This window comes from Acipenser ruthenus, chromosome 49, assembly GCF_902713425.1.
Source record: "Acipenser ruthenus chromosome 49, fAciRut3.2 maternal haplotype, whole genome shotgun sequence".
Classification (NCBI taxonomy): Eukaryota; Metazoa; Chordata; class Actinopteri; order Acipenseriformes; family Acipenseridae; genus Acipenser; species Acipenser ruthenus.
This window is the reverse complement of record NC_081237.1, coordinates 8,654,355-8,670,511: the sequence shown is the minus strand read 5'-3', so window position 1 is coordinate 8,670,511 and position 16,157 is coordinate 8,654,355. Positions and strand designations below refer to the sequence as shown.

The 16,157-nt window shown below is 43.2% G+C and overlaps 1 protein-coding gene across 25 annotated transcripts in view; it reads left to right on the top strand.

Moving 5' to 3' along the window:
• The window catches only part of LOC117401202 (transcription factor E2-alpha), a 30,925-nt gene that overhangs the window by 89 nt on the left and 14,679 nt on the right, over window positions 1-16,157 (top strand). For 15 of the 25 annotated variants that reach the window (XM_034912068.2, XM_034912067.2, XM_034912064.2 and 12 more), the window contains exons 1-9: window positions 1-469; window positions 4,170-4,244; window positions 4,404-4,511; window positions 4,722-4,796; window positions 6,042-6,114; window positions 12,766-12,839; window positions 13,454-13,529; window positions 14,901-14,953; window positions 15,825-15,957. The exon at window positions 1-469 is cut by the window's left edge. In XM_034912068.2, coding sequence (XP_034767959.1) covers window positions 4,434-4,511; window positions 4,722-4,796; window positions 6,042-6,114; window positions 12,766-12,839; window positions 13,454-13,529; window positions 14,901-14,953; window positions 15,825-15,957 — 562 coding nt within the window. In that variant the 5' untranslated portion in view covers window positions 1-469; window positions 4,170-4,244; window positions 4,404-4,433. The remainder of the gene's footprint in view (window positions 470-4,169; window positions 4,245-4,403; window positions 4,512-4,721; window positions 4,797-6,041; window positions 6,115-12,765; window positions 12,840-13,453; window positions 13,530-14,900; window positions 14,954-15,824; window positions 15,958-16,157) is intronic. The other 10 variants (XM_059015051.1, XM_059015050.1, XM_059015052.1 and 7 more) reach the window with 4 other exon arrangements.

Sequence of the window (16,157 nt, the reverse complement as noted above, 5' to 3'; positions counted from 1 at the left end):
CACTGAAACAGCGACGAAACGGGCAAAGGCAGTAGAAGCGTTCCGCAGAATATATGTCATTTATCTGGTTTCTAAAGTAGTGGACAAATTAGGAGTGGCTTGTTGGGCGTTTGAAATCGGACACCGCTAGCGTTGAGGTCCCTATTTCAAGCGGAGGGATACCGTGTTGGGGCTGACAATGTGGAAGGTTGTTAAGATGTCTACTCGGAGGTTGAAATGGTTTCAATTGTAGCAACAAAAAGGGAGACTTAAGACTTGTAGAGTTCGGATGCAAGTAGGATATAACATTTTAATGAAGTGGGCTGCTTAACCTACCAAGAAAAAAGAAAACAAAAAACAAGGAAAAAAGGAAGATCTCGTCGGTCTCGAGCCACGGCTTTTAAAGCACTGGGGGGAAAATCGCTTGAAGTTTTATGGTTTTTTACACTTGAGTTTTTTTTTTACTGTTGGATGCGAGAATTCTGAAAAGGTAATCATTTCACAATGCATGCTTTACTGGGGCAGTCGGGGGGCCGCGGGGAGTCCGCGTGTATTCCTATTGAGTCTGAAACTTTTGCAAAGAAAAGTTTTGTGAAATTGCGACTGGGAAAGCGGGGGATGTTGGAGTTTTTGTCTGGGTTGTTGGAGTGTGATGATGGTCTGAGGTGAACAGTCAGCGTGGAGGAGAGGGAGGGGGGGGGTTCTTTGTTTCGTCTTCAAAATACTGGCAAGTTTTAAAGTAACGCTGAAGTTAACAAACCGCGTTTTTAATGCAGTGTTTTCAACACGCACTGCCTTTGTTTTATAAACTCCATTGTTGTTGTTTAGAGGACGTAACATTTTTTATTTTGTTTGAAACTTTTACTCACGGTAGTTGTTTTTTTAATCAACGTTTATGTATGTGCGGGGAAACTCAGTGTTACATTTTATATAATATTACGCATAGTGACAGCGAAGTCAACTTTTTAAAACGACCATTTAAATGTACCTTTGATTGGACGCATTGTTACACATTTAGCAGGAAATGTCCGTCCAGGCAGACGCAAAAAAAAAAAAAAAAAATCAAAGATAATAAATATTATATTAACTGTATAATAATATATACATTTCATATGCAATATGTGTGTTTTTATTAATACTTAAATTCGACTCGTGTGTTTCTGTGACCCGTCTAAGTTATCTGTTGCTTTATTCTGATGCAAAATGTTTTCCAAAAAAAAAAAAAAAAAACTTGGGGAAGGCCTAGTGAGATTTGTCCCGAGTCTTTGTCCGGGAGGGGTGCGGAGTGCGCCCCGATTCCTCGCCGGATTCGCGCAGCTGCCTCGTATATCCATGATCACAGTTGTTATACCGCAGAAATGAATCGCCGTGGAAAAGGTGGGTAGCGGGCACGGGTTCGAGTCGAAGTGGTGTACAACTGTTGCAATAAATATGGAGTGTTTCAGTGTGAGAGCCAGGGGCTGTGTTTGAAGGAGGGGGGGCGGGGGGTCTGAAGGCTCAATCAATCATTTTCTTTGAAGTTTTAGGGAAAAAAATACGACGACAAAAGGGTATGAACGTGTATCAAACTCCATTTCTGTGACTAAAATGAAATTAAGTTTAGTTCCCCCTGCCTTAATAACGGGATCGTAAATTCATTTGGGAACTTTTTATTTTTAAGGCAATTCTTATTTTGTAAGCGGTTGTTTTTTTAGGTTTGTGTTTGTCAGTAGTAACTAGTACACTGACATTGTTGTCTTTACAGTTTCGAAAGGAATATTTGAATTACGATTCAGTGTAGGTTTCTTACAAAAACAAGAAAGGGGTCTTGCTCGGACATTTTGAAAGGTTTCTGGGTATGTAGTTAATTAAGCTGTACTTTTTGATTTTGGATATGGTACTGACCTAAATAGTGTTAATTTAAAAAAATAAAATAACACCGAACCCTAATGAAATCGGTTTGTTACATATTTGTGTTTTTTTAAAATCAGATGTTCGGTTTGAGTAGCGAAAGGAGGATATCTTGTTCCACGTCTGCATCCATTCGGATCTGCACAAGTCCGGAAACCCCAAGTTTGAGTGTTAAAATGGGGGTTCTCTCCATCTCCATTTCTACCGGCACTGATAGCACTGCACTTTTGAGTTTGGAGACGTTTTTGCCGTGGTTGGGAGAATTGTATTTCATGTCGGTGTTTTAAAAGTATATTCTAAAGTGCTTCTTCAAATTGAAGTAGACACCTGCCTGCGCACAAACGCGCATCCTTTACCGCAGTAGCGTGTGTTTCTAATGTAATTAACATGTTTTAAAACATGTTCCGACCAACGCAGAGCCGCCGGCAAGGGTTACATTGTTCAAGGCAAGCTGGTTACTTGAAAAGCGCTTCAAATGGCTTTTTACATTTTGTATTTCTTTCCATTTGAAGTCTGGTACTTGTAAAATGGTGCTTTTTAAAAAAAAAATCCTGTTAACTGCCTAATACTAGAATGGACACCGTTTTTTGTGTCAGTTTTCACGCCCATGAATGCGATTATTTATGGTTGCATACAGCCTCCTCAGGGTAGCTTCCAGGAACACTGGGTGTCAGATACACATGATAGATAAATAAATAAACCCAGTAGACTGATGGAAGTTGTAATTGCGAGGGCAGGTTTGGAGTGTGTACCTATAACATAGCATCAGGCTGGACTGGAAGACGATCTGAAGAGCGAGTTAATAGTGTTTAATTGCAGGCTTGTTTTTTGTGGACAGGGAGGGATTGTGTGTTAGTTTGAGACTGTTTTTGTAATCATCTAATGTAGTGTATAAACTGGGATTGAGCCTTGAATCTGCCTCCAGATTGCCCGTTTATAGAAGGCCCACTTTCACATACAGTGTATGTCCAGGCTAGGGCTATTGGAAGGCATTCGTTTTGTTTTGTGGCCCTAGATGAAGGATTATTTGGAACCTAGTGATGTCACTTTGCAAATTCGGAGTCTTATTTATTAGATTACCTTGTTTCCTGTATCTGCTGTTTGAAAAACATATCCCTTGGGAGGAGTCTGGTAGTCGCTCATTCAGCCCCAGGCTCCCAGGCTATCAGAATTGTGTTTCCAGTGACCTGCTAACCCTCCTGGGACTGCCAGGGCAGATAACCAGGAAGCACGCACAGCCCCCTCCACAAGCAAACAATATTATTGTATTTATGTATGTTTATTTGAACTGTTACTAATTCTGCCATAGTACTGGGCTACTGGAAGCTGCCTGTATTGGTTGCTTGATGCAGGGTTACTGGAAGTGTTTTCAAGGACAGTACCTGGCGGTGTTGATTAGGAAGGTTGTAGGCAGCACCAAGTTCACTGGGCAGCTCAAGAAGGAACTGATCCAATCTGTAGTAGTGCAACCGCAGGGCTTTTAAACCCCAACTAGATCCGAGTTTAAAAAAAAAAGGAAGCAATAGCCCCGTTTCTTCTGGTTTAATGTGACTCGAGGGCTGACTGTAGTACAGCAGACTGTTCTGATGAGCTGTCCTTGCTGCTTGTCTGATTTCCCTGGAAAGGTCTGCTGAATGAGAGTGGAGCCGCTACTGTTGGATCCAGTACGTTGTTGAGTTTGTTAAGTATGCTTGTACAGCTCTTACTATCTGTTGTAAAGCACAGGGATTCAGACCCTTTTTATTTTTTTCCTATTAATTTTTTTAAATCTTTACTGATGCATTTAAAGCGGTCCTGATTTGGGATCTATAGAACAGGAACGATGCAGTTAACCTCTGCTCCTGTGGTGGGAGGACTTGCGAGAATTGTGAATGCAGTGAATTTGTCAATGAGGAGATCTAGTGTTACACAGGCTGGAGGGGGTCCCTTTCCCCTGTGATGAGGAGGGGTGTGTTAGAACACGACCTGGCCCTCGCTGGTTAAGCCAGAACAGGGCTGTAGAATTGGCTGCAGGCTAGGAGATGGAGCAGCTGTAGGGGCCTCCTCACCTGTCCCAGCAGGGGGCACTGCAGCACGAGGTGGGGGTGGGGCGGGCACACGACCCAAGACACACGATAAATACTCGTTTGTGTACAGTAATATTTGAGGCTCTTTAAAACTGTTTACAAGAGATAAGCATTTTTTGTAAAATGTTATAGGGAGAATCATACAGGCGATAACAAAATAACTAGCCTTACGCATGAATTCCTGCTGGAATGGACTAATTCATGTCACGTCTGCCTTCCCTCTCCTCTACCCAGCACTCGGATGATGTGTTAGTCTCCACTCCAGCAGGGATCTGGATCACATTGTATCCTTAGAGATTTTTTTGTACTGTAAGTGATTTATTAATTTTTTTAAACCCTCCCCCCACCCCTCTCCCCAAAAATAAAGCCCATTAGTAATTTTGGCATCAGATTATTATTTAATTTTTTTAAAGCGCTGTTTGGTTACAATAATAATAATAGGCAGCCTATCTTTGAATCTTTTTGTAGGGTGGTTAGTGGCTGAGACATAAGTGTGGCATGAACCAACAGCAGCAGCAGAGAATGGCTGCAGTGGGAACAGACAAGGAACTGAGTGACCTCCTGGATTTCAGTGCGGTAAGCGAGCGGGTGGGGCCGGGGCTCAGATTTATCGGGGCATCTTGCGTTTTATATATAGGGGCGGGGAGGAGTTGGGTGCTCGTTTATGGAGTCAAATCTAGAAGAGATCATTTTGATTTTAAATCCACACCAGCCAAACTTTTTTTTTATTCCCATTTTATTCATTATTACATTTAAATCTTGTTTCCTTTTTTTTGTTTTTTTAAGTTCTCCTCCTTTGTTGATGTAGACGGAGCCTCATTGGGAATGACTGTGCATGCTCAAAGGATTGCCTTGCCAAAAGTAAATTGATGATTGCATGAGCCCTCACGGGGTTAAACTACTGTTTGATTTATTTTAAATGATGTTTGAACAGTGTGCTGTATATAAAGAAAATGCTCGAGTAAATAATGGAAATGTACAGCTATATCATGTGCTAGATGGCCTCCTTGTTTCTGAGGTGATCAGTGTAAAGGGGGGTGGATGGTAAATGGCATCCCTTGTGCTATCTAGGTGCTACTAGTAAAAGCGCGATCTCCTAGTTGTAGTCAAACTGGCATCTGTCTGTGGGGGTTGGGCTTTTTGTTGGGTGGGTGGGATGCAGCAAAACTTGGAGTGTTCTCTTAATTCTGCTTTGAGTAACAACCGGAATGTGCTGTCCAGTCTTTGAGATTCTCCAGTTGGCACGCTTGCTGGTTATAGGCCCTTGTTTATTGCTTAAACAGTTCACGTTATTATCAGTGTCAGATCTCTTCAAAAGCAACACAGATAACCGATCAAGTAGAAGGAATGTTTCTGATAGGAGTCGGTCCTGTTTGCAGATAGTGGACAGTGAAACGGCACTCACTAGCCACAAGGTGTGAGCCCAGAGCAGCCTTCCCGCTTGTAGCCACGTGGTCACCCTCTTTATTAAATGTGTTTGGGCCCCTCCTGTTTGTAGCTTTTTGAGGTTTATTCAGAATGTTGTCTTCATAGGTTGCTATTGCCTGGTGCATCAAAGTTGTCTCCAACAAAGTGATGCAAAAGTTTCTTTAATGCTGGCAGTTTCCAGTTTTATTGAAATGTATCCCGTAGCAAGTATTTTTGTTTGGTGTTTTGTAGCACTGAATTGGTGAAAGAGAAAGTTAACCACCATTTTACTTTAGTTACCTTTTGGGGGAGGAAGTGGTAATATTCAGATAAGGACCTGTATTTCAGCCGGCCTGTGACGAATTACAGGGTTGAGTGTGTTTTGAAAAAGATTTTGCCACTCTGCCCCAAATTACTGTCATTATCCTATTAAAGGACTTTACAGTTCATTTTTGGAGCAGAAGGCTGGTTTTGCCAAGGGCAATTAGCCGCTTCCTATCCAGTGACCGTGCTGCTGCGGTGAGTGGCAGGCAGGCAGGCTGAGTCAGTCTAATAACTCTGATCTGAGTACTGGGGTCTTGGGGGCAGCAGATTCCATATTTAAACTGCTCCTGCCTTGCAGTGGGCTAATACTGTCTGAAACCGGTGGAACAGAAGGGGCACCTTGTAATTCAGGATCTGTCACTTTTGTTTTTGCAGATGTTTGCTCCTCCTGTCGCTAATGGAAAAAACAGACCAACCACCCTCGCAAGCAGCCAGTTTGGAGGGTCAGGTAGGCATTCCGGGTTTTAATGTGTTTTCAATGCTTGTCTTAAGATGAGGGGGGTGGGGGCTCGTGTTACTGCATGCATCTTGTTTTTGAGTTGGTGTTTTAATCTCTCTTGTTTTTTATATATATATATATATATATATATATAATATATGAATGAGATTTACCCTTTCTTACTGTATTGCTGTCTAGTCCTTGCCTGTGTGTGTATCTGTGTGCCCATGTGTGATATACATGTTGAAAGGAAGTTTGTTGACTCTGAAAATGATCAAAGCCAGGTTGAGTATACACTGCGTCCTGCAAAGGGAAATCTCTTAAAGCTCTTGCCACTCTTCCTTAGACCATCAGATGAAGACATGCCGAGCAAGGAGACCTGTCAAAACATTGTGGAAGCAAAATCCACGTTCACACTGAAGCAGAACAGGGGGCTGAGAACACTTCATTGCGTTGTGCATTTGAACTACTTGATGTCTGACTTTTGGTGTCTGAATTGAAAACGATTATACTGTGAATGTGAGACGGCTGTATTGTGTGTGTTTTGAAGTTTTCTATTCTGTGTCGAAACTCCTTTTACAGCTGTCGGACTCTGCTTTATTTGAGCAGCTTGTTTTGTGTAGGTCATGGGCAATCTCATACATAAATGAGGTGCCTAATAATGAAGAAATCAAAACAAACTAAATGAAGGCTGACAATAGCTATCCCACCCCAGATTCCCTGCTGCTGCTCTGCATTTTGCACTTCGCTGCCGTTGGTGTTTGTAATGGTTGTTGTTGGAGGTTTAAGAGTGCCGGTGCGGCTTGCTTTGATCAGGCTTTGCTGTGAGTGGGGCCAGCCTGTTTCTGTTGAAAGCCGGACACGCTCTTGCATGCAGGTTTTTATAGTTCCAAGCCTGTAAAACAAAGCAATTTGTTTGCCCTGCAGGCAGTTGGGTCTCTTTTGAACATTTTGTTTGTAGCTGCATTACATCACTTTGGCTGGGGCTTCGGAATCCTGATCGAGGGAAAGCAGGTGGGGTGTTTGAAGCAAGTTTGCAGCATCGAGCCAGCAGAAATGTTGAAGTTAGTAGCTGGGCAGCTAGTTTGTGGGTCTGTATCCTGCTCTGGTAGAAGTGTGAAATCCTGGCCTTGGTTCCAGGGGGTACCTTTTCATTGATAATTTCTGCAACAGTTAAACTGCGCTGAAGTTTTAGAGATTGCCCAGTGTTTTGAATCTTTTGTCTTTGTTTGTAATTGATCCCTTTTTAATTTGGGATATGCAGGTTTTCAAAGACATTTTCAAGACTATTTTTCAATCTCATTCCAATGAACTAAGTGCAGGCGTGTCGAATGACTTGCAGCACAGGAGATTATTAGATACCAGTAAGCAGGGGTTTGCTTTGTTTTGATCTATGGTGCTGTACTTGAGGGAAATCTGTACATCCTGAATTAAAGTATGAAAAAAAGGGGGCTAATGCTGATAGGCGTCAGAATTGTCAACTCTTGGTTAGTACCTATTTCAACCAACCTTCCTCCCCCTCCCTTCACACAAACACACTATTTTATACAAACTGTTTTGCACTAGTAGGGTTTCACAGCCCCTTTCCTCACTTGGTTTGGGATTGAGATTTTTCTCCAAAGAGACCCCCTAGTGTGAAAATCCTTCCAAGAAATTAAAGCAGGGGAAGAAAAGGTGAACATTGTGATTCCCTGATCAGAGCTTCTCCCCAGGGGCCCTGTTCTTCAGGAAGTAGTCCAAAGGAGCAGTTACAAAGAGAGGTCTGCTTTTCACACGTTTCCCTGCTAATCTACAGCAACACCTCAATTCAGAGCCGTTTCAGTGACCGCTGAGTAAGCATTGTGCAGGCGCTTACCTGGGCACCTCTGCAGCTGCTGTGCTTTCATCATGGGCCAGCGTAGGTGTGAGGCAGGAGGAGTCTGGGAATTGTCACCGGGCACCGCTGGTAGTAAGGACTGCTGGCAGGAAGCTCGGAGCAGCCACTGTGTGACTGGGAGTGCTGTAACCTGCAGGACTCGAGCAGGAGCAGTGCGATCTGCAGCACATGTTACATCTTCAGTTTGTCTTTGGTGCTACTTGAGATTCCTGTGACTTGTTTAATTGTAAGAACCTAGCAGAATGGTTTCTGCATTTGTAATTGAAGAAGCTGCCACCATCACCACCACATTATTATTGTTATTATATAGCATGCACCTGGTGGCCTTCATGCAGAGATTTATGAATGTTTAAAAAATAATAATAAATAGCTAGGATTATACAGAGTAGCTTCCAAGGCCAAAATCAATCAACTCAGAAATGTTTACTCCATTGAGTCGCTTGGGCTCTGTTTGGCAGTGGCTAAAAACAGTTTTAATTAAAAAAACTTGAAGAATAGAAAACATGTAAAGGTAGGTTTATGCAAACCACAAGCATAGCCAGAACGATTCAAACAAAGCAGAACAGGGGAATACTTTTATTTTGTTCTGCTTGCCTGTGTGTTTTGAATGTTGAGTAGGTTTTACAAAACAAATGATTTCTTATTTTTGGTGAATTTCCCTAATGGAGGACATGCTGTTTGTGTGTGAACCTGGCACTGCGAGAGAGACCTTCAGTAAGCACAGCTGAGCTGAATGTGTGTCTGCATAGCGGGGAGCTCGGGCCGGTCACTCGGGGCGTCTCGGAGCTCGTGGAAATCCTGCACTCACATTCATACCCGCAGTTTCTAGTTTCATTTATCAAAAAGATGAAACTGAGATTCAAAGGTATTTTTAGCAAAAGTGTGGGTTAAAAGGCAGAAGAGGGAGAACCTGCAGACAGTTTCTGTCTTGAAATAGTGCTTTTTTTTTTTTTTTTTTTAAACAAAGCCTTTTGGTAGTGTTGCTAACCCTTTAAATAACAAACACTTTGCCTTTTCAACAGTGGCAACACAACGTACAACGGGCAAGTCTTCGCAGTCTTTGATATGATTTATAGTTTAAGCTGATGCTATCCCACATTTTTTTGTTTTTTATTCTAGGTCCAAAAGGGCTGAATATACTAATCCCTTTGTCTCCTACAGTGTGTAAGTACAAGTGTTCAGACTGTTTGAGCCTCTTAATCAGCGGCTGTTGAATGCTGCGAGATACAGCAGTGTGAGTCACATTCTGACTTGCCTTTTCCACCATGGCTTCCTCTAATTGCAGCCCAGGCTTCGTTTAGAAGAGACATGAATGACTCCCACTTCACTTGCTGTGACTCATGCTTTGACACGTGACCCAACTCGCTTGTTTTGACTCCCCTTTGCTGTTTTCCCTGTTTCAGTCCTAAGGCTCTAATATTTAGTGAAGGACAGGAAGCTCAGGATTTTGTGGTGGTTTATTTCATGTAAACCTTTTCTTTTTTTCCCAGAGGCTCAGGCCAGCTTAGTTGGTCTAGTGGTTGGTGCTGAGGAACGAGAGGTTCTGTGTGGCCTGGTGTTTATCTGTGTGTGTGCGCGCCGCAGTCTTACACCGTGGCTTGTAAGCTGTAGAGAATACTTTGTTTAAAATGCATGTTTGCAACCCTGGAAAGTAGAGAGTGGTCATAGTAGCGGTTTCTGTGGAGGTCAGTCCTCCCTATGCGGTTTCTGTGGAGGTCAGTCCTCCCTATGCGGTTTCTGTGGAGGGCAGTCCTCCCTATGTTGGCTCATTCAGTGGTTTCTGGTGTAGAACTGTGTTAGTGAGTTGTTGTGTTTTTTTTTTTTTCTTCCTCCTTCTCTTCATTGCTACGTTCAGGTCCAATCTCCTAACAGACACGATAGTATCAGGAAAAGAAGTTAACACAATTAAAGTTGGAGACACATTTGGCTTGCCAATGGATGTAACAGAACTGGATTTCTTTTTCATCTTTAAAAAAAAAAAAAAATATAAAAACATGCAGGACTCAAGTATGATCTAATATGCCGTGCATTAATTCTCTTTCCCTGGGGAAGTTAAACCAAAGATTAAACTAATAAGATCAGTTAATGTTGCTTTTACAGTGAAGTTGGGAGAAGGCAGAGTGGGAGTGATGGACTGAGTGGCAAAAACAAAAGCAACTGAAAGCCCCGAAGACCCTTGAGTTGTGCAGTCCTGTTTCCCGCAGGTGGGGTTCCCCAGACCTTGCCTGCAGGTTGCTACACTATTCACTAACCCTCTTGGGGATGTTTAGGAGGGAAAGGCTGTTTTTGTGTGGAAGGTCACATTCCAGTGCTGCAGAGTCATTCAGGTCTGTGATTGGATGCACGAGGCTCGGGGTGTCGGGTGACTTCTGAAAACCCTTTAACATCAAGTTTGAGACGCAAGGATGGAATTACATGAGGAGTTTCACTGCTAGTGCAGGTCTGTGAATGGACGCAGTAGTGCGAGCTGGCCAGGCTGTCGGGTAGTGCACACTCTAGTCCTATTAATGGTTCTGGATTTGATTGATTTTTAGAATGCTATTATAAGCTACTATTTTGTAGTATTAAAACTCAATTGTGGCATATTCTTTGCACTGTCACCTCATTATTCAAGTCTTTATAAAGAGGGTGCAGACCATCCTGAGATGACTTCTACGCCGTTCCAGACACGCGGGATCAGGATTGTTGTAGGCTTTCTTTTCATTTCATTTTGTATGTATTTATTCTGTGGGGTTCTACTGCAGCACCACCACACTTTTACTAATGTCCCGCGAGCTGAGCAGATTCCAAACTGTTTCTCGTATAGCTAATTTGGGCTGCTTCCAGTTTCTCATTCCCCTATTTCTCATGCTCCTGCATTGCTGTACTGAATTTGTATTTTACCAAGGTTGTTGTTTGTGAAATTATATCAAATCATAAAGGTGTTTTGAAGTACAATGAAGAAATCTGAGAAGCATTTACACTGATTGCTATTGAATACATCTCCTTGCGTATTCTACAATGCCTATATCGAGTAATCATATTAGAACTGTTTTAATTAGGAATCAAAATGAAAACCCTCATGAATATGCATAAGTAATCATTAATATGCACAATTAAACCTCTCTCTTACTCTCCCTGACTCCCCCTCTCCCTCCTTGCTTAATAGAGACCCTGAAACGCACAGCGCAAGCAGATTTCACAGCTCACCCAGTCGTGCCGCGCATTTTCCCTTCAGTTCTGCCTTTTTGAAAAAAAAACAACAAAAAAAAAACACTTTTTTTCAAATGATTTTAGCTAATTGCACACACACAGATAGAGATTACGCATTCATCCTGTGAACTGCAAGCAGCGGTGTGCAGATGAAGCGCATATAGGCCTGGCCTCGCTGGTGTTTGGGGGTGGCTGTTTCGATGCCCTGGCTTGGTGGCACGCTGCCCTGGACCTAATCATGTTTTCTAACACTATTCGGTTCCTGGAACTCTGAAGTCCCTCACCCTCTTTTCTTTCCCCACCCTAAGATTCTCCCCTTTATGAACGCAAAGTTGGCTCCCTGGCCTGTCCTGTGGGGGGTTTACGCAGTGCTACGAACAACAATCTCTCCAGTTGCTGATCTTAAGAAAACAAAATCAAAAGACATTATGAATATTCATTAGCAGCGCACATTAATATGCACAGTTATGTAAATGGGAATGCAATTAAGACTAGTTTCCCCAGAGACCCTTGGCGGCTGCAGCACAAAAGGCGGTGGAATTGGGAGGTGGAATTTCTGACGAATGTCTGTTCTAGCGATCATTGAAGTGAAAACATTTTAAAAATAAGGCTTTTAAATTGTGAAATCTATGGAGTTGAATATGCTTGTCAGAAAAGGGAGCTATAGAAATGAAAGGAGCACAGTAATGCACAGCTCATTGTTTCCACATGTAGATTGTATTAATATTCGAGGTCCTAACCCTAGGAATTGTACATGTTTATTATTCTGCATGATAGATTAACACAGCACACACCTGCTGGACTGGATTAAACCCAGCAAACAGACAGCTTTCCACTTACTGTGCTGCTCTTAGTTTTCATTTGGGAGACACAATTTGTCAGTAACCCCTAATCCATTCTGCATCCCCTAATGCTGGATTGCTGGCTTGCTTTAGATCTGTGCAGTAGTGATCTCTTGGGCTCCACATATAAAACTACGTTCTGGTCATTTTCAAACTCCGTATTGTCAAGCACTGTTTGAGTACTCTGTGCTGCCGTGTAAGGTTTATAGATGTGTCACAAGGCGGTGAATGTGACTGGCTGTGCAGGGTGGTAAGAGCGGAGGGCTTGGAGAATGAAGACCATGCACCGACTTACTCTCTAGCCCCTAGTCAGAGTCATTATACTGACTGGCTTCAACTGCATATAGCCCAGGATCCACCAGGATTACATGGCCCTGGTGTAATTAAGTCTGAAAAGCATAATTATGAATGCTGAATACTGCAACCCTGTCTGTGAAAAAGGGCCCAATAGCTGATAGTGTTGGCTTTTTAAACCACCTGTCAGCCAGCCAGCCAGTCAGGACAGGGCCTGCTAGAAGGCTAAAAACTCATTTATTTAAAAACAAACAAACAAAAAAAAGATTCTGAATGTCATAATTGCAAATGAATGAATGGTTGGATCAGTGGCGTTTTGATTTGCAAAGCCCCTCCTTTCTTCCCACGTGGTTCGTAGCGGCGGGTCGTGTGTGTTGCTGTCGTGTTGCAGACATGGCTTCACAGGAGGAAGGCTTCCTGAACACTTTGTCATGTTTCTGTTTTGTTCCATTTCAGGTTTGGATGAACGGTCCGGGTCAGGATCCTGGGGACCAGGAGAACAGAACAGCCCCGCTTTCCATCAGGGCAGGGTACGTTTCCACAAGTTTTCCATTTTGTGTTGTGCTTTGGGGGTGCGGTGGGTTAATGCCTTCTTTTAAGACTGGGGAATTCTTTGGAGTTTCTTGTAAGGAACTATATGGTGATACAAATACAGGTCTTACCGTAGCTGACTGCAGCCTGTGCAAACCACCAAACCTCTGTGTTTTATAACTCAGCTAGCAGGACATGGCACAGCTCTCACAGTTAGGTTAACACTGTCTCTGTGTGCAGCCCCCTTCCATTGTCCTTCAGAAGGAAAAAACAAACGCCCCCACTTTCCTTCTGCAAATGATTGTCTGGATTTCCCCTGTACAGAGAGCATTGCTGTATTGAATTTGCAGACAATTCTTTAATTTGAAAATAAATAAATAAATAAATACTTTAGTGTTTGGTGCAACAAACATTTTGTAGATGTTTTTACAGCATTGTAAAAATATGAAATGCAAAAATATACAAATACAGTGCTGACAGTGTCGGAACAGAGCCTGGGAATTAGGTTTCAGGGAGTTCTTCTAACAAATCCTCTTCGGCCATATGGCTGCTAAGCATGTCATTGCGTTTGAATGAACAGTGTTTCTGGTTACTAATTCAGATTTTGCTTTAGGGTTATGGAGAAGGCTCTCATTACAACGAACACGAAGGACTCGCTTCCTCTCCCTTCCTCGGCTCAGGTTTAGTTGGTAAGTATCTCCCAGCTCCTATTTATTTTTTTTTTTTTTTTGGAGTAGGGGGGTGGGCACACCTTGTATCCAATGTGGTGTCTGGGGAAAACAGAGTCATTTACCTTAATTGCCAACAAAGTCTGTGCAGGTCCCCGGCAGAGCTTCCCACATAGCCCAGCTGTCCTTGCTCAGCATGTCTAACTTGAATTGTTTCCCCACAGTCGCTGTCTGAGTGGATGTTTATGGGACAGGCAGGTAAAAGTTATGCAGCAAATGGTAGGGGGGATGGAGCCTGCTGGTTTCTCAAGTTGTTTCTTGAGACTATTAATAGTTGTAATTGGGTAGAAAGCGGCTGTTTCCACTGCAGTGCTGTTGGTTTGAGTCTTGGTAGAATGTGAAAGGGGGGTTTGGGGGAATCCTCCACTGGTAATGCAGTGCATACCGCTTAGCAGATACTGACAGGGACGTGCAAGGTGGGTTATTTTTGGGAGGCATACCTGAATGCTGAAGTGATTTGATGAGGCTTCAGGTTCTGTTGAATTCAAGTGGCTCCCACTTCCCATATCGACAGCCCCTATCCTACTTGCTCAGCAGGTTTCTCCCTAATTAAGATCATTTCAGGATAGTGGGGGTCCCCCTAATTGCCTCTCCCCAGCCTGTGTGGCTGTGGCTTTCCCTGCCAACGTGTACCCGGCCCTCCTGTGGGTGAGGGTAGGGGATAAAAAGAGCCGTCGGGAGAGGGCAAGCCCTGCAGAGTCTCAGTCGCGCCGCTGCTCAGTCCCGGTGAAGCTCTGCTCAGGGTAATTTAAGGGCATTCATGTGCAAATTCCCTGCGGGTTCGGGGGAAATGGCAGAGGCACTGCCAAGGCTGGACTGCACCTGCTACCCATCACAGTGAGAGAGAGTGGAGGAGATTTTATTTAATTACATTGTTGTGTGTGTATTTAACATCCTAATTTATGACTTGGTTTGCCTGACACTATTTCAAATAAATACATGGATACCATTCTCTCAGCTTGTGTTTTGGGGTGTTTTGTCTCTCTTCCTTCTAAAGGATACCAAGTAGGATAATGCTTTAAAATCCAAACCAAGGAGGATATCCAAAGTCTATTCTAGAATATCCAGCTTTCATTGGTAATCCTGTTAAAATGCAGCCAAACTTTCCTGTTTGCTTATTTGGTAACTGGGAGAGAAATGTGCTCGATGACCTGACAGGTTTGAGTGGTTTCCTGTAAGATAGACGGCCATGGTAACAATCTCTCACAAGCATGCAATATCGAGTGCAAGATGTCAACAGTTGTCTGAGTTTATTGACCTGTGGGAGATTGTAAACAAGCAGAAAGGTCAAATGTGCGCACACCTCATTGTTTGGTTTTCTTCTCCCTGCAGGTAAAACGTATTCACCATTTGGAAGAGAAGGTGGAATGTCTGGAATTAGCCAGGTAGGCAAGCATGTGAATATGGCAAATATGTGTGTGATGTAGCCTATACTTTCTGGAGTGTTTCTGTGAGAGTATGTCTCCGTGCCAGCAGTCTTTGCTAACATGTGGGTCTCTGTGGCCCCAGTGTTTCCCTGTCACTACTTCACCTCCATTGTCCCAGTTAGGGCTTCACCTCCTGTTTGTCTTCAGTTGTTTTTGTCCAAGCCTTACAGGGACCTCAATAAGCAAAAACAAAATAACCTCCTCTTTTGTTCCTCCGTCATTTTGTTTTAATTTTACACCACTATGTCAGAATTTCCTCCCATTGTAATGCTGGGGGCTTCCGCTGCCTGAGACAGCTGTGTGGGTTTTTAGAGCCAGACCAGATTGAAGGCCCCTTTTTTCTCTGGCAAAAATGTTACCACTTGGGTCTGTGCCAAAAACGGCAGCTTCAATCCAGAATAACAGCGAGCCCCACGGCCCGAGGGTGTGGGAGAATGCGGGGGCTATCACTGGCACTCCCTCCCTCCCTCCCTCCCTGCTTATCCAAGGGCCTTGAGCTGGGTCATCTTACACTATGTCCTCTCACGCGGCTCTTGTGCTTTCTTTGTCATCTTTTAAAGAGGGACCATGTTGCAATTCTGTTTACTGTGCAGTGTTTTTTTTTTTTTTAAGCTTTGTAAGTCAGACATCTAATTGTGTGGATGACAAATTATTTCTCAAAGTTGATCAGTCTGTAACCTTTTAAATAGCTAGGATTTGTGAAATGATACATGTAAGATGGCTCAGAGTTTGCATTAGGTATGGGTTAAATATATATTTTGACTAGTGCAAGTCTGTTTGTGCCCGACCTTCTTACCTGACCCCCTCTCCTCTCCACTCCTCTCTCTAGGCTGGCTTCCTTTCCAGTGAGATGGCAATGCCCAACCCAGATGCCCTGTCTCCCTCTGGCATGAAGGCAGGCTCTCAGTACTACTCCTCGTACCCCAGCAACCCTCGCCGGCGGCCGGCTGACAACAACATAGGTGAGGGGGTGTGGGAAGCAAGGCCTTGAAGTTTAACATTTAATCATACCATTCTAATGCTAAAAACTTGTATGAAAATCATTGTCATTCTGACAGAACATTGCAATTCTAAAACAACTGTCGACTATGACTTGGTTTCTTGTATGGATTTAAGATTTTTTTGCAAGCCCAAAGATTATCTGAATTTATTTGTTCGTTTC